Source organism: Lethenteron reissneri, chromosome 26 (assembly GCF_015708825.2).
Source record: "Lethenteron reissneri isolate LAM-NWPU_2019-01 chromosome 26, ASM1570882v1, whole genome shotgun sequence".
Lineage (NCBI taxonomy): Eukaryota > Metazoa > Chordata > Hyperoartia > Petromyzontiformes > Petromyzontidae > Lethenteron > Lethenteron reissneri.
This window is the reverse complement of record NC_083804.1, coordinates 24,807,563-24,829,259: the sequence shown is the minus strand read 5'-3', so window position 1 is coordinate 24,829,259 and position 21,697 is coordinate 24,807,563. Positions and strand designations below refer to the sequence as shown.

Sequence of the window (21,697 nt, the reverse complement as noted above, 5' to 3'; positions counted from 1 at the left end):
TCTCTGAGCATGTGAGCCACTGTGTAAGGGTGTGAGTGTGCGAGTTGTGCGTGTATTGAGTCTACATGTGGTGAGTCTGCGTTTGAGTCTGCAGCTCAATCAGTTGTTCGCTCACATGCAAGCGAAACTGTGAATGTGGGAGTCTGTGTGTGGCGAGTCTGCGTGTGAGTCTGTGAGTGTGCGAGTCTCTGCGTGTGAGTCTGTGAGTGCGTGAGTCTGTGAGTGTGCGAGTCTCTGCGTGTGCGAGTCTGAGTGTGTGAGTCTGTGATTGTGCGAATCTCTGCGTGTGAGTCTGTGAGTGTGCGAGTCTCTGCGTGTGAGTCTGTGAGTGTGCAAGTCTCTGCGTGTGAGTTTCTGCGTGCGAGTCTCTGCGTGTGAGTCTGTGAGTGTGCGAGTCTCTGCGTGCGAGTCTGTGAGTGTGTGAGTCTGTGAGTGTGCGAGTGTGCGAGTGTGTGAGTGTGCGAGTGTGTGAGTCTGTGAGTGTGCGAGTCTCTGCGTGTGAGTCAGTGAGTGTGCGAGTCTCTGCGTGCGAGTCTCTGCGTGCGAGTCTCTGCGTGCGAGTCTGTGAGTGTGAGTCTGTGAGTGTGCGAGTCTCTGCGTGTGAGTCTGTGAGTGCGTGAGTCTGTGAGTGTGCGAGTCTCTGCGTGTGCGAGTCTGTGAGTGTGTGAGTCTGTGAGTGTGCGAGTCACTGCGTGCGAGTCTGTGAGTGTGCGAGTCTCTGCGTGTGAGTCTGTGAGTGTGCGAGTCTCAGCGTGTGAGTGTGTGAGTCTCTGCGTGCGAGCCTGTGAGTGTGCGAGTCTCTGCGTGTGAGTCTGTGAGTGTGCGAGTCTCTGCGTGTGAGTCTGTAAGTGTGCGATTCTCTGCGTGTGAGTCTGAGTGTGCGAGTCTCTGCGTGTGAGTCTGTGAGTGTGTGAGTCTGTGAGTGTGAGTCTGTGAGTGTGCGAGTCTCTGCGTGTGAGTGTGTGAGTCTCTGCGTGCGAGTCTGTGAGTGTGCGAGTCTCTGCGTGTGAGTCTGAGTGTGCGAGTCTCTGTGTGTGAGTCGGTGAGTGTGTGAGTCTGTGAGTGCGCGAGTGTGTGAGTCTGTGAGTGTGCGAGTCACTGCGTGCGAGTCTGTGAGTGTGTGAGTCTGTGAGTGTGTGAGTCTGTGAGTGTGCGAGTGTGTGAGTGTGCGAGTCTGTGAGTGTGTGAGTCTGTGAGTGTGCGAGTCACTGCGTGCGAGTCTGTGAGTGTGCGAGTCTCTGCGTGCGAGTCTATGAGTGTGCGAGTCTCTGCGTGTGAGTCTGTGAGTGTGTGAGTCTCTGCATGTGAGTCTGAGTGTGCGAGTCTCTGCATGTGAGTCGGTGAGTGTGTGAGTCTGTGAGTGTGCGAGTGTGTGAGTGTGAGTGTGCGAGTCACTGCGTGCGAGTCTGTGAGTGTGTGAGTCTGTGAGTGTGTGAGTCTGTGAGTGTGCGAGTGTGTGAGTGTGCGAGTCTGTGAGTGTGTGAGTCTGTGAGTGTGCGAGTCACTGCGTGCGAGTCTGTGAGTGTGCGAGTCTCTGCAGGCGAGTCTATGAGTGTGCGAGTCTCTGCGTGTGAGTCTGTGAGTGTGTGAGTCTCTGCGTGTGAGTCTGAGTGTGCGAGTCTCTGCATGTGAGTCGGTGAGTGTGTGAGTCTGTGAGTGTGCGAGTGTGTGAGTGTGAGTGTGCGAGTCATTGCGTGCGAGTCTGTGAGTGTGTGAGTCTGTGAGTGTGTGAGTCTGTGAGTGTGAGTGTGCGAGTCTGTGAGTGTGCGAGTCACTGCGTGCGAGTCTGTGAGTGTGTGAGTCTGTGAGTGTGAGTCTGTGAGTGTGAGTCTGTGAGTGTGCGAGTCTCTGCGTGTGAGTCTGAGTGCGTGAGTCTGTGAGTGTGCGAGTCTCTGCGTGTGCGAGTCTGAGTGTGTGAGTCTGAGTGTGTGAGTCTGTGAGTGTGCCAGTCACTGCGTGCGAGTCTGTGAGTGTGCGAGTCTCTGAGTGTGTGAGTCTCTGAGTGTGTGAGTCTCTGCATGAGCCTGCGTGTGGTGAGTTTGCAGCTCAATCACCTGCTCACTCACACGCACGTGAGACTGTGAGCATGTGAGACTCTCTGAGCATGTGAGCCACTGTGTAAGGGTGTGAGTGTGCGAGTTGTGCGTGTATTGAGTCTACATGTGGTGAGTCTGGGTTTGAGTCTGCAGCTCAATCAGTTGTTCGCTCACATGCAAGCGAAACTGTGAATGTGGGAGTCTGTGTGTGGCGAGTCTGCGTGTGGCGAGTCTACAGCTCGATCACCTGCTCGCTCGCACGCCCATGACACTGAGCGTGCAAGTCTATGAGTCTGCCCGAATCTGTGAGTCTGAGACTGACAGTTTGCGTGTCTCTCTATGTGAGTGGGTGTGTCTGAGTGAGTCTACGTGAGATTGAGAATCTACATGCGTCTGTGTGTCTCTATGCGTCTCTGTGTGAGTCTGAGTTTGCGTGTGTGTCTCTGGGAGTCTGAGTGAGTCTGTGAGAGTCTGTGAGGATGAATGTGTCTCTGTGAGCCTCTGTGTGAGTCTGTATGAGTCTTTAGTCTGCGTGTGTGTATCTGGGAGTCTGAGTAAGCAAGTGAGCCCGAGTCAGTCTGTGAGGGTCTACGTGTGTCATTGGGAGTCTCTGTGTGACTGAGTGAGAGTCTGTGGCCGTGTGTGTCTCTGTGAGTCTTGTGTGACTGAGTGAGTCTGAGTGAGAGTCTGTGGCAGTGTGAGTCTCTGTGAGTCTCTGTGCGAGTGAGGTGGAGGGGGGGTTGCTCACCTCTCGGAGTTCCCGGATCTGCTCGGTGAGCCCCCCGATCTCCGAGTAGGAGACCTGGCCCGGGTCTTCGTGGGACATGTTGTACACCAGCGGGTCCACCTCTCTGGGCAGGTACCTGGGGAGAATCACGGCAGGGCCTCGCTCACCCAACCACTCACCAACTCACCCACTCATTCACCCCCCCACTCACTCGCTCAGCCACCCACTCAACCACCACCCCCCCCCCCACTCACTCGCTCAGCCACCTACTCACCAACTCACCCACTCATTCACCCACTCACTCACTCAGCCAATCACTCAACACCACCCCCCCACTCACTAACTCGCCCACCCACTCACCCACTCACTCGCTCAGCCACTCACTCAACCACTCAACCACCCACTCACTCAGCCACTCAGATATGACGATGGTTCTAATGGTGGTGTGCTAATGGTGGCGGTAGTGATCATGGTGGTGATGGTGATGATGGTGGTTGTGATGATTGTGATGATTGCAATGATGATGATGCAGTGGAAGAGCAGCTTTAACCCTGTCTAGGAAATTCCACATTCACATGGCAAGGGCAGGAGATACAGTGGGCAGCACTGGGTGACCCCACCTCATGATGGTTAACGTGGTCATGTCCAGGGCCACTCGGGTTCCTGCCTTCAACTTTGACTTGTCCAGCTACAGAGAGAGACAGACAGATCTACAAAGAGACAGATACTGAGAGATATATCTAGTCACACTGAGACATACATAGATATCGAGAGCGACGGAAATATGTAGACATATATATAGACACAGAGATAGACAAAAACTGAGATAAATGATATACTGAGAAAAAGATCCACACAGATACAGAGACAGACATGAAGATAGATACGCAGATACAGTGAGAGGTACAGATATAGAAGCACATGAGGGAGTGGTGTCACCAGCACCGTACCTGGCCACCTTTGCCTCCCAGTGCTGACGTTTAACACACTGAAGGCGCTTATTTTGAGGCCAAGTCTACCTAGAGGAGGCCCATGACTGGTACTGATATTTGCAGTCACTATCCACTGCACCACCACTACCCAACACAAAGACAAAGGTGCCCCGCACAGCCTATAACAGACTGTTGGGGCAAGTGCTGTTAGTGAGGAGCAGCGCCTATGAAGGCCGGCTCTGTGGCACGCGAGGGGGTGAGTGGCCTGCACCACGCCCGGTCGCCTTCGTCTCCCAGTGGTAACGTTGACGACACACCACTCCTTCGGATAATCACTTGAGGGCTGAGTGGACCTAGGGGAGGCCCAGGACCGGTTTGATTAATCGCTATCACTGATGGTGTTGGTGGCGGTCGTGAGCGGGAATCGAACTTTGGGTCTTTGCTGGGGTTCGCAGCGCAGCACAGTGCTAACCGCTGCGCCACAGCTCCCCTAAAGACACACACAGCACACACAGCCTACACGGGATACACAGCCTACACGGGACACACAGCACACACAGCCTACACGGGACACACAGCCTACACGGGACACACAGCACACACAGCCTACACGGGACACACAGCACACACAGCATACACGGGACACACAGCCTACACGGGACACACAGCACACACAGCCTACACGGGACACACAGCACACACAGCATACACGGGACACACAGCACACACAGCCTACACGGGACACACAGCACACACAGCATACACGGGACACACAGCACACACAGCCTACACGGGACACACAGCACACACAGCCTACACGGGACACACAGCCTACACGGGACACACAGCACACACAGCCTACACGGGACACACAGCACACACAGCACACACAGCATACACGGGACACACAGCACACACAGCCTACACGGGACACACAGCACACACAGCCTACACGGGACACACAGCACACATGGGACACAGCCTACACGGGACACACAGCACACATAGCCTACACGGGACACACAGCACACACACGCTACACGGGACACGCAGCACACACAGCCTACACGGGACACACAGTACACACAGCCTACACGGTACACACAGCACACACAGCCTACACGGTACACACAGCACACATGGGACACAGCCTACACGGGACACAGCACACATGGGACACAGCCTACACGGGACACACAGCACACATAGCCTACACGGGACACACAGCACACACAGTCTACACGGGACGCACAGCACACACGGGACACAGCCTACACGGGACACACAGTACACACGAGACACACAGCACACACGGGACACACAGCACACATGGGACACAGCCTACACGGGACACACAGCACACATGGGACACAGCCTACACGGGACACACAGCACACACAGCCTACACGGGACACACAGCACACATGGGACACACAGCACACACGGGACACACAGCACACACGGGACACACAGTACACACGAGACACACAGCACACACGGGACACACAGCACACATGGGACACACAGCACACACGGGACACACAGCACACACGGGACACAAAGTACACACGAGACACACAGCACACACAGGACACACAGCACACATGGGACACAGCCTACACGGGACACACAGCACACATGGGACACAGCACACACGGGACACACAGCACACACGGGACACACAGCACACATGGGACACAGCCTACACGGGACACACAGCACACATGGGACACAGCCTACACGGGGCACACAGCACACACGGGACACACAGCACACATGGGACACAGCCTACACGGGACACACAGCACACATGGGACACAGCCTACACGGGACACACAGCACACATGGGGACACAACGCACACACATCACGCACGAGGACACAGCACACATGAGACACCGCCTACACGGGACACACAGCACACATGGGACACACAACACACATGGGACACAGTCTACACGGACACACAGCACACATGGGGACACAAAGCACACACAGCACGCACGGGGACACACAGCACACATGGGACACAGCCTACACGGGACACACAGCACACACAGCCTACACGGGACACACAGCACACATGGGACACACAGCACACACGGGACACAGCCTACACGGGACACACAGCACACATGGGACACAGCCTACACGGGACACACAGCACACATGGGACACACAGCACACATGGGACACACAGCACACATGGGGACACAAAGCACACACAGCACGCACGGGGACACACAGCACACATAGGACACAGCCTACACGGGACACACAGCACACATGGGATACAGCCTACACGGGACACACAGCACACATGGGACACACAGCACACATGGGGACACAAAGCACACACAGCACGCACGGGGACACACAGCACACAAGGAGACATACAGCACACACAGAGATACAAAGAACACACGAGCCACACAGGGGACACACAGCACATGTGGAGTGCTCTGTCCCGCGGTGGCGAGATGTTGACTACCTCGCCTGGTATGCAGGAGGACATGGGTTCGATCACAACCCCGACAATGCTTGCTGCTGTATATTTGGAGTCTGCGTCTCTCTCACCCCGTGGTCACATGGATTTTTCTCCGGGTCCTCCAGTTTTTCCGTCCACATTTAGAATCAACGTCACGCGTTTAAGGGTATTTGGCTGCTATAAATGTCCACGTGATAATCCACTTCGTTGAGCTATCATTTGTGATAGCCAAGTCACTTCTGAATACAGCTACATAGCTCAGTGGGCCTTACCTAGTAAAATTAATATAATGTATAGTTTTATAGTCACCTGTCTGCGACATCCGACCACATAGCGAGGCCCATTGGTAGCCTTCACGATAACTGAGACACAGAGGGAGAGAAATCATTGTCAATATCATGAACATCACAATACCTGGGACACACATACAGGCCGGCATTCTCACTCACAGACATACACATATACACCACAACAACACCACTAGGTGGTGGTGACATCATCACCACGGTGCTTGTGCCAGGCCAGGTGCCCTTTCCGGCCACGTGCAGTGTCAAAGGCTCGCCGACAGGAGGTCACAGGACAGGACCCAGGTGCCACATGGGTTGACCGACTGAGATGACCGACAGATGCTTCCCACTAAGCCAATTTCTTGCGTTTCCGCCGTCTGGAGTTCTGCTCGTTCTTCTGAGTATTGCTCCTTCGTCCTCCATCTGGGTTAAACCCAGGGTGGATCGTAGGCAGGCCAGCCTGAATGTTTCAAACCGGCGCAGAGGTTCCATTCCTCCAGTCTAAATAAAGATTCTGATTCTGACGGAGAAGTCTCAATGCTTCGCGAGCATAGAGAAGGGAGGGCATAACAATGGCCGAAAAGACCCGAAGCTTCATGTGGAGCGACAGGCCAGGTAACTTTCACACAGCGTTACGCAGCCAATGAAGAGATGTCACCAGACGAATTCCGAGTGAGACCTCCGTTGCCAAACCAGATTTGGTCATAAGCACACTGCCCAGGTACGGGAACTACTCCACTCTCTCCACAACTGCCCCATCCACTCATGGGGAGTTATGGGGATGGGAGTATTTGATAATGTATAAAACACCCAGCCAAGTGCTATGTTTTGGTGGGGCTGATGGTAAGGCCCCAGGTTCAACAGCAGCGCCTCCAACTCCTTCTCAGAGTGAGCAATAATCAACAGATCTTTTTCGATTTAAAGCTTTCGTGACTGCAGGGATTCATATTCTTGGTTCTTTCGGTAAAGCCACGTATTATTTTATTATTATTTTCCTTCTACGTGACTTTACCGAAAGAACCAGGAAGATGACTCAACAGATCATCAGCATACGTAACATGGTTAATTAATAGGGAGCCATCTCTTTACCCGGGCATCGATCAGCCTCCCATTGTATATGTGTGGTGGTCAAGGTTGACACCAAGGTTGACACAGGTCACACAGGTCACACAAGCTAGGGGAGAGGTACGTACCGGTCTGGACCGGTCCGGACCGGCAGAGACGAGAGGTGGTTGGAACCGCTCTGAGGGGAGGGGGCTGGCGAGAGCCAGGGCCCCGAGACACCCCCGCCCCTCAGAGAGAAGGGATATAAGACGGCTCCCGAAGAGCAGGGGGGGGGCCATCTCACCAGAAGCTGAAGGAGGTGCGGCCGGAGATCCTGGATGCCGCCCCGCTGGGACTGAGTGGGCTGACTAGCTGTAGGCTAGTCGACGAAGCTAACCTTTCCTCGCTGGGGGCGGCACATTACCTGCACACAGAGTTGCTCCTCCAGCGGGATGGGCAGGTGGCGGCGTGCGCCGCTGCAAGAGTTGACGAGGTCCCGGATACCCAGGCCTTCGCGTCGCAGCGGGCCGCCAGTTGGAGGGGGGCCGACCGGCCTCGCCAAGGGGAACCCCGGCGGAGACACGGATCCCCGCGGGCGTGGGCTCGCGTCACGTGCTACAACTGTGGCCAGCTGGGTCACCTGGCATCGGGTTGCCCAGCACCCCGGCGCCGGGCTCCGGGTCGTCCACCATCGTCCGCCCATCCGCCGGCCGCTCCACAAGAACCCCAGGCATGTCGCGACACCTCACGCACATGGTGCCTGCCCGCATCTCATACACCACGAATCGGCGCGCCACTAAATCGCGTTGCGTTGAGGGGTGGGGAGCGGAACGGGGCTGATGTTCGGGGGCCACTTCGCGCGGTTCAGTGGTCCGAGTTGACCCACAGGGTCGTGGCCACGGCGACGGGCTCGTCGGTTATTCTCGGGGATATTGAGGGGATTCAATTTCGATTGTTGGTCGATACGGGGGCTTCGGCTACTATAATTTCCGACCTCATATACAACGTGTTACCAAAGAGATGTCAGGCACTCGCCCCGTTCTCCGTCCCTTGTTTTGGGGCGAATGGGGATTCCCTGGGGATTATTGGCCAAATAACTGCACAAATTTGTATTGGCGACATTAAATTATCTGGTCCCGTTTTGGTTTCCGATGCCTTGGCCGTTCCCTGTTTGTTGGGTACGGACTTCTTGGGGAGGATGCCCATCAAAATTTTAATTGACAAAGGCTGCATCGAGCTTCCTTCGGGCCGCCGGATGGCATTTCTGCCCTCACCAAACCGGCTGCGCACGGCTTGCGCGACTGTTCCGGCTATGGCGTCTGAAACCGTGCGGATTCCGCCGGGTGCGCAGATGCTAATACCGCTTCAGTTACGCAAACCACTGGAGGAAGACGCTACGTCGGGGGTTTTGTTGTCTCCTTCCAATACGACCGAGCAAGCGTTGGACCTGGTGGGTGCACAAACGCTTGTGCCTAGAGATGGACAGCCCTTCATTCTATTGCTGAATGCGGGGTTGCGGACGAAGGTCGTGCACCGAGGGGCTGTGATTGCACATGCATCGCTGCCGCTGCACACTGACTCCGTCGCGGCTCATGTCGGTGAGGCGCCGGCGTCCGGGACACAGGGGGGTGTCGATGAGGTATGGATGGATGCTCTCTGTTCAGGGGCTGAAAATCTTTCCGAGTCACAAAGATTAAAGCTGCGCATGTTGCTTCGTAAATTTCCCGATGTTTTTAGCAAACACAAATTCGATGTTGGGTGCACTAATCTATTTAAACACCACATTGATACGGGGGATTTCGCCCCCATTCGGCAAAATGCGTTCCGATTGAGTCCGGCAGAGAAGGAACATGTCCGTTGGCAGTGAATGACATGCTTGCCGCAGACATTGTGGCTCCCTCCAACAGCCCATGGGGTGCGCCGATTGTGCTTGTTAAAAAACATGATGGCAGTTTGAGGTTTTGTGTGGATTTTCGGAAGCTTAACAAGGTTTCGCTGGCGGACGCGTATCCGCTCCCTCGCATGGACGAGTCGCTCGATGCCTTGGCGGTGGCGCGGTATTTTTCAACCTTGGACCTTTTGTCGGAGTTTTGGCAACTGCCCTTGGATGAGGCTTCCAAACCTAAGACCGCGTTCCGTACGCCACAGGGCCTTTATCAGTTCAATCGGTTGCCCATGGGATTGCACTCAGCTCCAGCGACGTTCCAGAGATTGATGGAACTGGTCCTCGCTGGCCTGCAGTGGGACTCTTGTCTTATATATCTGGACGACGTGATTATTTTCAGCCGTACGTTTGAGGAACATCTGGACAGACTGCGGGCTGTATTTCTCAGAGTGCGATCGACTAACCTTAAATTTAAGCCTCAGAAATGTTTCCTGTTGCGTGAATCGGTGCGGTACCTCGGCCACGTTGTCAGTTCTACGGGTATAGCCACCGATCCTGCAAAAACTGACTGTGTAAGAACGTGGCCTACGCCAACGTCTGTGGGGGAAGTCCGCAGCTTTATAGGCTTTGCTTCCTATTACAGCCGGTTTGTTGAGGAGTTTGCGACGATCGCCAAACCCCTTCATGCTCTGACGGCTAAGGGGGCTAAATTCCATTGGGGGGAAGAGGAAGACAGGGCGTTCAGGGCGCTTCGCGATGCCCTTGTCCGAGCTCCTCCCTTATGCTATCCCGATTTCACGTTGCCCTTCATCCTGGACACCGATGCCAGAAATACCGGCATCGGCGTGGTGCTTTCGCAGGTTGTCAACGGGGTCGAACGGGTCATTGCCTACGGCAGTAGAGTCCTGTCTCCGGCAGAACAACGTTATTGCGTCACCCGCCGTGAACTGCTCGCTATTGTCGTGTTTGTTCAACAATATCGACCGTACCTGTATGGTAGGCATTTTACAGTTCGTTCCGATCATGCCGCGCTACAGTATGCGTTGAAAATAGACCAGCCGTCCGGCCAGCTGTCACGTTGGCTTGAGGTCCTACAGGACTACACGTTCATGGTTGTGTACCGGAAGGGGACACAACATTCAAACGCGGATGGCTTGTCACGGCTTCCTCGGGGTGATGGGTGCACGTGTTTTATGGGCTCGGGGAGATGCAAATCGGCCACGAGTACCGCTTCGGCTTCTCCCTTGGCGGCGACAGCAGGGGTGGTCGATGGGGAACCTGTCGCCGAGGGGGACTCGCAGGTGTTGGTCGCTCGCGACTCGCTCCTCGATCTGCCTCTGGACGAATGGGGACGGTTCCAGATGGAAGACAATTCCCTCCTCAGGTTACGCCGTCGTGCGGAGAGAGGGGGAGATTGTCAGGAAAGGGTAGGTACTGTCAGGTTGCGGGAGGGTCTCCTCATGTCATGGGACGCCAGCTCGGGGCGTTACAAAATCGTCGTCCCCACCGCTCTGCGGGGCAGGGCCGTGTGGGCGGCGCACGAACGCATCCTGCATTTGGGTATTCACAAAACGCTCGCTACACTGCAATTGGATTTTTTTTGGCCGAGAATGGCGCACGATGTCGCCGACCTTTTGAATAGTTGCACGCAGTGTGCGCGGCGGAAACACCCGGCTAGGGCGGCTTGCCCACCCCTTCAGTCCATTCAGGTGTCCCGGGTTAACGAGTTGGTGGCTCTTGACATTCTGGGTCCCTTCCCTGTCACCGCTCGGGGTAATAAGTACCTGCTGGTTGGGGTTGAATATTTCACCCGTTGGCCTATGGCCTGGCCCCTCCCCAACCAGTCGGCGGCAGCCATTGCGGAGGCGTTTCTCCAGGGCTACGTCCTGGATAAGGGCGCCCCGGAACGGCTGCTAACCGACCAGGGAAAGAACTTTCCCCCTACCACCCGCAGACCGATGGTATGGTCGAACGTCTACACCGGACCATTACCTCTATGTTGTGTCATCAGGTAGACGACACACAGTTGGATTGGGACCTGAGGATTCCCGGAGTTCTGGCCGCATATAGGTTGGCGCCTCACGCGGCCACGGGCTATTCGCCCTTCTACTTAATGTACGGCAGGGATGTCGACCCCCCCATGGAGGTGCAATTTCGGGTCCAGACGGCGGCGTCTCGCTCGAAACTCTCCGAACACTCTCAGTTCAAGGGTGGCCGCGCAGGAAAATTCCAGGGCAAGGCAACGAGCCAACGAGCGTCTGTATGATCGCCGGGTTACAGTGTATAAATGGGCGGTAGGGGATAAGACGTGGCTGCACTGCCCGCAGGTGCCGCTGTCAACGTCATCGAAATTGCTGCAGCCCTGGCGGGGGCCGGTCGACATTGTTCGGGTCGTTCGGGACCAGTGTGTTAGGGTCGCGTGCGGACGGCGTTCTTGGTATGTGCACCCCTCGCGCCTGAAGCCCTATGTCGCACCACGTACTCACACACCTTCATCTCGCAGGGGCCGGCCGCGTGATGTGTTCGGCAGGTTGGGGGAGGGGCCTCGTGATCCCCTTGTTGTTCTGAAACCCCCTGCCACTCTTTCGGATGCTGCAGGTGTGAGTCCACTTCGGGTGGCCTCACCAGAGGAGCGGGAACCGAGCCGGCCGCCTGTCCAGCAGGAAGACGACTCGCGGGCTTTGTCCCCGGGCCTCGGGATGTGCCGGACGCCCGTCATCTGGCCCCTCCTGACCCTCCGCAAGAAACGCTGGCCTCTGGCGATGGACCCGCCACACGGACTCGTTCGAAGGGTCTCAGGTTCTCCTGAGACCTGTCGCAGATACACTGCCTCCTCGCGGGGCCTGGGTGTTCGAGTCACCTTGTTCGTTGGTGTGGTGTGTCTGCAGTGTTTTGTGTACAGGGGGGTTGGGGTAAATTATTGGGAATAGTTGTGTTTGTTGTTCTGTTGTTGTTATTGTTGTGTTGAGGCTCACACATTGTTCTTGTTGTGTTCAGAATTCCTGTTTCGCGAGTTAGGGTTGGGATGTGGATAGTGATGCAGCCGGGACGGCTGCGTGCTGTATAGGGGGGGGGGGGTGATGTGGTGGTCAAGGTTGACACCAAGGTTGACACAGGTCACACAGGTCACACAAGCTAGGGGAGAGGTACGTACCGGTCTGGACCGGTCTGGACCGGCAGGGACGAGAGGTGGTTGGAACCGCTCTGAGGGGAGGGGGCTGGCGAGAGCCAGGGCCCCGAGACACCCCCGCCCCTCAGAGAGAAGGGATATAAGATGGCTCCTGGAGAGCGGAGGGGGGCCATCTCACCAGAAGCTGAAGGAGGTGCGGCCGGAGATCCTGGACCCCAAGCCTCGAGGATGCCGCCCCGCTGGGACTGAGTGGGCTGACTAGCTGTAGGCTAGGGAAGGAGAGTAATTGAGTAGCTGTAGGCTAGGGAAGGAGAGTAATGAGAATAGAGCCGGAGGCTGTACCTCCCTAGGTTGTGTGGTTGGGCTGTTCCCCCAGTGAGTCCTGAGGACTAGTGTTATTGGAATAAAAGCGTGTGGCCTCTACGACGTCTCTGTCTCATTCAAGAATACTACATATGTACCAGATGGAAATTCCTCTGGTACATAGTCAAAGATGATGTTCAATAGAACATGGGACAGAGTACATCCCTGTCACACCCCAAGGTGAATAGGGAATGGCTCTGACTCCAGGCTACACAGCTTTATCCAGGCCTGCCAACCATCATGAAGGCCCTTACAGATTGTGAGCAGAGAGTTAGGGACTCCAACAGCACGAGAATCTAGAGCCCTGGCCTTATGATGGTATCATAGGCCTTGATCAGGTTAATAAAGCGGAAATGCTGGTCCTGTTGATATTCCGTTCACCTCTGCTGTAGCAGACGGACACATAAAATGGCGTGCGTGCAAGTCCGCCCTGGCCTGAAACCATATTGGGGCTCCGCAAGCCTCTCCTCAGCGTGCCTGGCAAGGCGATGTTAAATAATCCTTGCCAGGACCATTCCCGTCACACCGAGGAGGGAAATGCCCCTGGAGTTTTTACAGTCTGTGTGGTGCCCCTTCTTAAAGAGGGGGCCGACCAGGGCATCCTTCCAATCTGCAGAACCCATCCTGTGGTCCAGACAGCTGTATTGATATTACATAGGAGAGTCTGCACACAAACGCCACCCTCCCTCAGCGGTTCACTTGGGAGATCATCTCTGGCCGACACTTTACCTGGTCTCAGGCTCTAAATTGCTCTTTGTACTTCCCCAAATAATGGTAGACAAATATCTCCAATATTTGCGGAAACAGCAGTCCCAGCACAGGGTTATCCCTACCTTGCCTCGATATTATCTGGGCTGAGGGATTTCCCTTCCCCCAAGTTACTCATAGAATTGCTCAGCAAATCCTTAAGGATCATGATAGGTGTGGTGCTAATGGAATTAAAGAGTGATTTGTGACCGCGAGCTACTGAAGCACTTTCCATCTCCATAACAATCCGTGACCACCACTCTATCCTTACAGGACTACACGGCTCTCCGAACCTCCAAGCAAAGGCCACATTGAGCCTCCTCATTCTCTGATGTGAGATCCTGTAGATGGTGGGAGCGGGTACACTGCTTTTTCTCAGCTAGCCAGAACATTTCTTGTTAGCCAGGGTCTCTGGGGAGGTCTGGACCACGTACTTCATGAATCCAATAGAATCTGCATGAGCCACAGTCCTGAACCTCACCCATTTCCCCTCGGCATCAGGAAGGGGGAAGCATGTCAACCCCAGCTGCAAGCGATGATGAAATTCTCGCTTGCAACTTTCATCAGCTAGCTGAGAGCACGTCACTTTGGGTTTGAATGGGGTCCTAAATGGACACCTACCACCGGAGTAGAAGAATGGCAGGTGCATTTTCCAGATGGCAAGCTGATGGTCAATGGGCAGAGCAGCATCACGATAGATCCTGGTGTTAAAGACATGGGCCCGAATTCTCGTATCACTATCTAGTCCAGCAGATGTTCTTGCTTAGACCCGGCATGCATCCATGTAGTTGTGTGGATGTGCCAATGCTGGAACGTGTTGGTGATTACAAACCTATAAGCTGCACAGAAGTCTAACAGCCTCCTACCGTTGTTATTGAGCTGATTTGGCCCATGCATTCCAATCACCTGCATCCTAAACAGGCATTGAAGTCACCTGATAGTCACTATCCCGAGAGCCACTTTAGCTAGCACCTGTGACAGGTCATCGAAGGCATGCGACTCATCAGCTTTGCCTACATCCCTCCAATGATGTTCATCTTCATTAGGGGTGTAAACCAATCACCACCACCATTCTTAAAATCCTGGTGATGGGGAGGCAAGCCCACAGTCACTTTGGACTCACAGCTTCCCACACCTCACCTCCACACTCCCAAACCCCCTTCATTCTTTTGTTCAGAAGCAGAGCCACTCCCTGTTGTTTGTAAGTTTCCTGCCCTGTGTGCAGGACTGTCCACACATCAAGGAGCAAGAACCAATCCACCAGACCCTCTTGTAATCCAGAGGTCCAGGCAATACTGCTCCATCTCCCGACAGCGTTTGTGTATGTCATCGATTTTTATTCCAATTAAAACTAAAATAAAATAACTTTATCGGTACCAAGGCTCCCCACAAGGCCATTATGGAGGGTTGTGTGGCACAGTATGGCGCCAGCTATCGTAGAGTACGGCGGTCGTGTTGCTACGGTTCTCTGTGGTAACGATGTCTTCATAAAAACGTCGCTACTACACCTCTCTAAATAAAATTGACGCTGAACCGCTCGCGCCTTCCGAGATTCAGCAGTGAAGGGGACACCCACGACCCGGCAACTTACAGACATCTCATAATGGGAAACGGTTGATATATTTTATTTGTAGTTTTAGTGGTAATTAAATTTAAGGTGGAGGGGTCACAAGCCCCTCGCGCCAGTCCAGAGCCCACGTTGGCCACTGTGGCGGCTGTGATCGCCATGAGGGCATCAACGGATTGGCATTGCTCACAGCCACCACAGCATTACCAACAATCAACCACCGAGGAGGTGGCGGGGGGGTTTAAATTACCGAGCAGTGCTACCCAAATTACACAGACATGGAGAGGCAGCAAGAGGCATGACACACAGTAACATCGCGACCACCAAAGATAAAGATCCCCCGTATAGCATTAATAGACTATTGGGGCAGGTGCTGTTAGCGAGCACCTATGTAGGCCGACACGGCACACGAGGGGGTGGGTGGCCAGCATCACACCCGGCCGCCATTGCCTCCCCTTGTGGCGATGTTTACACATCGCACAAGGTACTCATTTGAGGCTGAGTCGACCTCGGGGAGGCTCAGGACCTGATCAGATAATCGTCACTGGTGTTAGCTGTGAGCAGGAATCGAGCTCGGGTCGCCGGGTTCGTAGTGCAGCGCTCTAACCGCAACACTTCCGCTCCCCACAACCACAATCACCACCATCATGACCACCACAATTGCCATCACCACCATCTGTTGGAGTTGGTCTCCACAGACTGGGCCCTGCCATAGGAATGTGTAATTTCCAGAGCCAGTTCTTACATTTGTCCTCAGTGAGCTGTTTGAGAACCTCTCCCACATTCTGCAACACAAAAACAGTTGGTGAAACACCCGCAACGTGAAACAATCAATAGTCACACTCAGCCACTCGGTTATTCACTCACTCGCTAAAAAACTCATTCAGTGACACTGGGACAAACTCAATAGACACTCAATAGACACACTCAGCTACTCGCTCGCTCACTCACTAAAATACTTATTAAGTGGCACTCTGTGACACACTCAGTAGACACACTCAGACACTCGGTTATTCACTCACTCACTAAAACACTCATTCAGTGACACTGTGACACACTCAATAGTCACACTCAGATACTCACTCGGTTACTCACTCACTCAAACACTAATTCAGTGACTCTGTAACATACTCAATAGTCAAAATCAGGCACGCACTCACTCATTCAGTGACAATGACACACTCAATAGACACTATCAAAAACACTGAGCTACTCACTCGCTCACTCACTAAAATACGTATTAAGTGGCGCACTGTGACACACTCATTAGACACACTCAGACACTCGGTTATTCACTCACTCGCTAAAACGCTCAGTGACACTGCAATACACTCAATAGACACACTCAATAACCACTCAGCCACTCGCTCGCTCACTCGCTCACTAAAACACCCATTCAGTGACACTCTGTGACACACTCAAGTCACACTCAGATACTCACTCGGTTACTCACTCAAACACTAATTCAGTGACACTCTGTGACACTCAATAGCCACACTCAGACACTCACTCAAACACTCATTCAGTGACACGCTTTGATACACTCACTCAATAACCACACGGTCATTCACTCAATGACTCCCGAGGCAGTAATGACTGTCCTTTAGCGAGTGGTGGTAGTGCCTTGTGTCTGTACCTGGCCCACGCTCTGCAGAGCCTTGAGGTCGTTCTCGGACTTGTCATACTGCTTAGTCAAATCCTTGAGCTGTTCACGGACTGAGAGACACCATCACCACCATCATTATCATCAACACCACCATCAACACCACCATCAACACCATCATTATCATTAACACAACCATCATCAACACCACCATCACCACCACCATCACCACCATCATCAACACCATCACCACCATCATTATCATTAACACCATCACCATCATCACCATCATTATCATCAACACCACCATCACCACCACCGTCATCATCAACATCATCACCACCATCATTATCATCAACATCATCACAAACATCATTATCATCAACACCATCACCACTACGCCCGACCTTATGGAAGAGGTACGTAGATGACACTTTTGTCATCTGGCCACATGGCCGGCCTGCTCTAGACCAATTTCTCGACCACATCAATTCCATACACCCAGCCATCAAATTCACCATGGAAGTCGAAAAAGATGGCAAGCTACTCTTTTTGGGTGTCCTAATTAAAAGGAGACCTGATGGTTCAATGAGCCACTCTGTCTACAGGAAAGCCACCCATACGGATGCTTACCTAAAACCGGATTCCCACCACCATCCATCCCAGAAGAATTCCCTCATCAAGACTCTATACTATAGAGCCCAATGCATTTCCGACCAGGAACACATTGGCAGTGAACTCAAACACGTACGCCAAGCTCTTAAGGCTAATGGTTACTCCGACTACACAATCTGCAAGGCCATCACTCCAACCATCAAGAAGGATCCTGTTGAGGAGCCTTTCAAGACCATCACCTTACCCTACATTGCTGGGGTTACAAAAAAAGATCTAGAAAATCCTGATTAAACACAAGATCCAGGTCCGATTCAACACAGTACATAAAATCCGTGATCTGGTCCCGTCTGTAAAAGATGTGGTTCCAGACATACAGTACCCTGGCGTATACAAACTAAGTTGCCTCTGTGGTAGCAGTTACATTGGAGAAACCAAACGACATGTCTCGGACCGCATCCGTGAACATAAAGCAGACCTGAAACACGGTAGGACAAACACCTCAGCCGTGGCAGATCACTGTTACAATTCAGTGGGCTCACATGATATTGACTTCTCCAAGACAGAGGTTCTCTGCAAGCCATCTGGCTATCATGAGAGATTCGTTCATGAGGCGATCCACATATTCAAACACAGAGACAATTTCAACCGAGAAGATGGATTCTGGCTCAGCAATCATTGGAAGGACATAATAAACCATTTCGGATCTTAACTGATTGTGTTCACGTTTACGGTGACTTTCAGACCGCAGTCCACTCACTGGCATCTAACCTATATAATTCATTTTTTGTCTGTCTGTCTGTCCGTCCGTCTGCGTACGCTCCCTTCCGGGGGATTTAGCTCTCGGACCGTGGGGTTCGCCGAGATTAAATTTTGCAGGTGGGCACGCCCCCGGCCCGCGATAAACTTAGGCATTTCCGATTTTTCGTCTCTAAACTTTAAATCGGCCCGATTATCGATTTAGTGCGATTTCTCTTTAGTTATTTATTTAAGCCTTTATTTATTTATTTAATATTGCCGGCCGGCGCGGACCACGGCGGTTGCCCCTGGCAACGGGTAGCAACAACTTCACTGCGGGGTGGACGCCATTTTTAATTCCCGTTAAAAATATGCGCACGCATTAACACGCGACTCTGAGGTAAATTCATCAAAGTTTCACGTCCTCTTCACTCCCCTTCCACCCCAATGTGTGCAATTATTATTATAGGGTCGGTAGATAATAAAATTATAGCGATTAGACAGTATTATTGTAGCGCGGGGGGGGGGGGGGGTAACGGCCCCAGCACCCAGCCTCAGCCGGGTGGGCAATCTAGGCGAGGCCGGAGGCTCTGCACGGTACTAGGCCTCGACACGCAACTCTGTCAGGCGACCACTTTGTGGTATAAACTCGATATACCCAGCGTTGCCCGGGGGAAAAATACATTTAAAATCTTCTGAAAACTTTAAAACATAACATACCAATGAAAATACAACTGTGTAATTAAAATTCTAAACCCGACCGCGCCAAGAATCGATTCTCTGAATCGCGAAAAGGAATCGACGGTTGTAGATTAATTTAGAATCGCCTTATTTCCGTTTAATATAAGTTGGTTATAGAGTTGATATAAACTGCTACGAATGGGAAATATCCGGCGTTGACCGGGGCTAAAATATAATTAAAAACTCCTGAAAACTTTATAACATAACATACGAATGAAAATAAAACTCTGTAATTAAAAATGGAAACCTCCTATGCGCCAGGAATCGATTCTTTGAATCGCGCAAAGGAATCATCGAAGGTTGTAGATTCCTTTAGGATCGCCCTTAACATGAGAGTGGTGAGGGAGAGTGGTGAGGGAGAGTGGTGAGGGAGAGTGGTGAGGGAAAGTGTTGAGGGAGAGTGGTGAGGGAAAGTGGTGAGGGAGAGTGAGTGTGAGTGGTGAGGGTGAGTGGTGAGGGTGAGGTTGAGTGGTGAGGGTGAGTGGTGACGGTGAGTGGTGATTGGTGAGGGTGAGTGGGGAGGGTGAGTGGCGGTTGTTAGTGGTGATTAGTGAGGGATGAGTGGTGAGGGTGAGCGTGAGTGGTGAGGGTGAGGTTGAGTGGTGAGCAGTGAGGGTGAGTGGTGATTGGTGAGGGTGTGATTGGTGAGGATGAGTGGTGAGGGTGAGTAGTGAGGGTGAGTGGTTGTTGTGAGGGTGAGTGGTTGTTGTGAGGGTGAGTGGTGAGGGTGAGTGGTAAGAGTGAGTGGTGAGGGTGAGTGACGGTTGTGAGAGGTGATTAGTGAGTGATGAGGGTGAGTGGTGAGGGTTAGTGGTGAGCATGAGTGGTGAGGGTGAGTGTTGAGCGTGAGTGGTGAGGGTGAGTGGTGATTGTTGAGAGTGTGATTGGTGAGGATGAGTGGTGAGTAGTGAGGGTGAGTGGTGAGGGTGAGTGGTGAGGGTGAGTGGCGGTTGTGAGTGGTGATTAGTGAGGGGTGAGTGGTGAGGGTGAGCGGTTAGGGTGAGTGGTGAGGGTGAGCGGTGAGGATGAGCAGTGAGGGTGAGTGGTGATTGGTGAGGGTGTGATTGGTGAGGATGAGTGGTGAGTGGTCAGGGTGAGTGGTGAGGGTGATTGGTGAGGGTGAGTGTTGAGGGTGAGTGGTGAGTGGTTAGGGTGAGTAGTGAGGGTGAGTGGTGAGCGTGAGTGGTGAGTGGTGAGCGTGACTGGTGAGGGAGAGTGGTGAGGGAGAGTGGTGAGGGAGAGTGGTGAGGGAGAGTGGTGAGGGAGAGTAGTGAGTGGTGAGGGTGAGTGGTAAGTGGTGAGGGTGAGTGGTGATTGGTGAGGGTGAGTGGTGAGGGAGAGTGGTGAGGGAGAGTGGTGAGGGGGAGTGGTGAGGGAGAGTGGTGAGGGTGAGTAGTGAGTGGTGAGGGTGAGTGGTAAGTGGTGAGGGTGAGTGGTGATTGGTGAGGGTGAGTGGGGAGGGTGAGTGGCGGTTGTTAGTGGTGATTAGTGAGGGGTGAGTGGTGAGGGTGAGCGTGAGTGGTGAGGTTGAGTGGTGAGCAGTGAGGGTGAGTGGTGATTGGTGAGGGTGTGATTGGTGAGGATGAGTGGTGAGGGTGAGTAGTGAGGGTGAGTGGTTGTTGTGAGGGTGAGTGGTTGTTGTGAGGGTGCGTGGTGAGGGTGAGTGGTAAGAGTGAGTGGTGAGGGTGAGTGACGGTTGTGAGAGGTGATTAGTGAGTGGTGAGGGTGAGTGGTGAGGGTTAGTGGTGAGGGTGAGTGGCGGTTGTGAGTGATTAGTGAGGGGTGAGTGGTGAGGGTGAGCGTGAGTGGTGAGGGGGAGTGGTGAGGGTGAGCGGTGAGGGTGAGCGGTGAGGGTGAGTGGTGATTGGTGAGGATGTGATTGGTTGGGATGAGTGGTGAGTGTCGAGGGTGAGCGGTGAGGGTGAGTGTTGAGGGTGAGTGGTGAGTAGTGAGGGTGAGTGGTGAGCGTGACTGGTGAGTGGTGAGGGTGAGTGGTTAGGGAGAGTGGTGAGGGAAAGTGGTGAGGGTGAATGGTGAGGGTGAGTGGTGAGGGTGAATGGTGAGGTTGAGTGGTGAGGGTGAGTGGTGATTGGTGAGGGTGAGTGGTGAGGGTGAGTGGGGAGGGTGAGTGGCAGTTGTGAGTGGTGATTAGTGAGAGGTGAGTGGTGAGCATGAGTGGTGAGGGTGAGGTTGAGTGGTGAGCGGTGAGGGTGAGCAGTGAGGGTGAGTGGTGATTGATGAGGGTGCGATTGGTGAGGATGAGTAGTGAGGGTGAGTGGTTGTTGTGCGGGTGAGTGATGAGGGTGAGTGGTAAGAGTGAGTGGTGAGGGTGAGTGACGGTTGTGAGAGGTGATTAGTGAGTGGTGAGGGTGAGTGGTGAGGGTTAGTGGTGAGCATGAGTGGTGAGGGTGAGTGTTGAGCGTGAGTGGCAAGTGGTGAGGGTGAGTGGTGATTGGTGAGGGTGTGATTGGTGAGGATGAGTGGTGAGTGGTCAGGGTGAGTGGTGAGGGTGAGTGGTGAGGGTGAGTGGTGAGAGGTGAGGGTGAGTGTTGAGGGTGAGTGGTGAGCGTGACTGGTGAGGGAGAGTGGTGAGGGTGAATGGTGAGGGTGAGTGGTGAGGGTGAGTGGCAAGTGGTGAGGGTGAGTGGTGATTGGTGAGGGTGTGATTGGTGAGGATTAGTGGTGAGTGGTGAGGGTGAGTAGTGAGGGTGAGTGCTGAGCGGTGAGGGTGAGTGGTTGTTGTTAGGGTGAGTGGTGAGAGTGAGTGGTGAGGGTGAGTGGTGATTGTTGAGGGTGTG

The 21,697-nt window shown here is 53.5% G+C and overlaps 1 protein-coding gene across 1 annotated transcript in view; it reads right to left on the bottom strand.

Annotated features, from left to right (window-relative positions):
• Window positions 1–21,697, bottom strand: part of LOC133347978 (uncharacterized) — a 44,501-nt gene that overhangs the window by 8,314 nt on the left and 14,490 nt on the right. The window contains exons 3-7 of the mRNA XM_061560738.1: window positions 16,842–16,921; window positions 15,951–15,990; window positions 6,492–6,544; window positions 3,384–3,451; window positions 2,785–2,899 (exon numbers count right to left, since the gene is read on the bottom strand). Coding sequence (XP_061416722.1) covers window positions 2,785–2,899; window positions 3,384–3,451; window positions 6,492–6,544; window positions 15,951–15,990; window positions 16,842–16,921 — 356 coding nt within the window. The remainder of the gene's footprint in view (window positions 1–2,784; window positions 2,900–3,383; window positions 3,452–6,491; window positions 6,545–15,950; window positions 15,991–16,841; window positions 16,922–21,697) is intronic.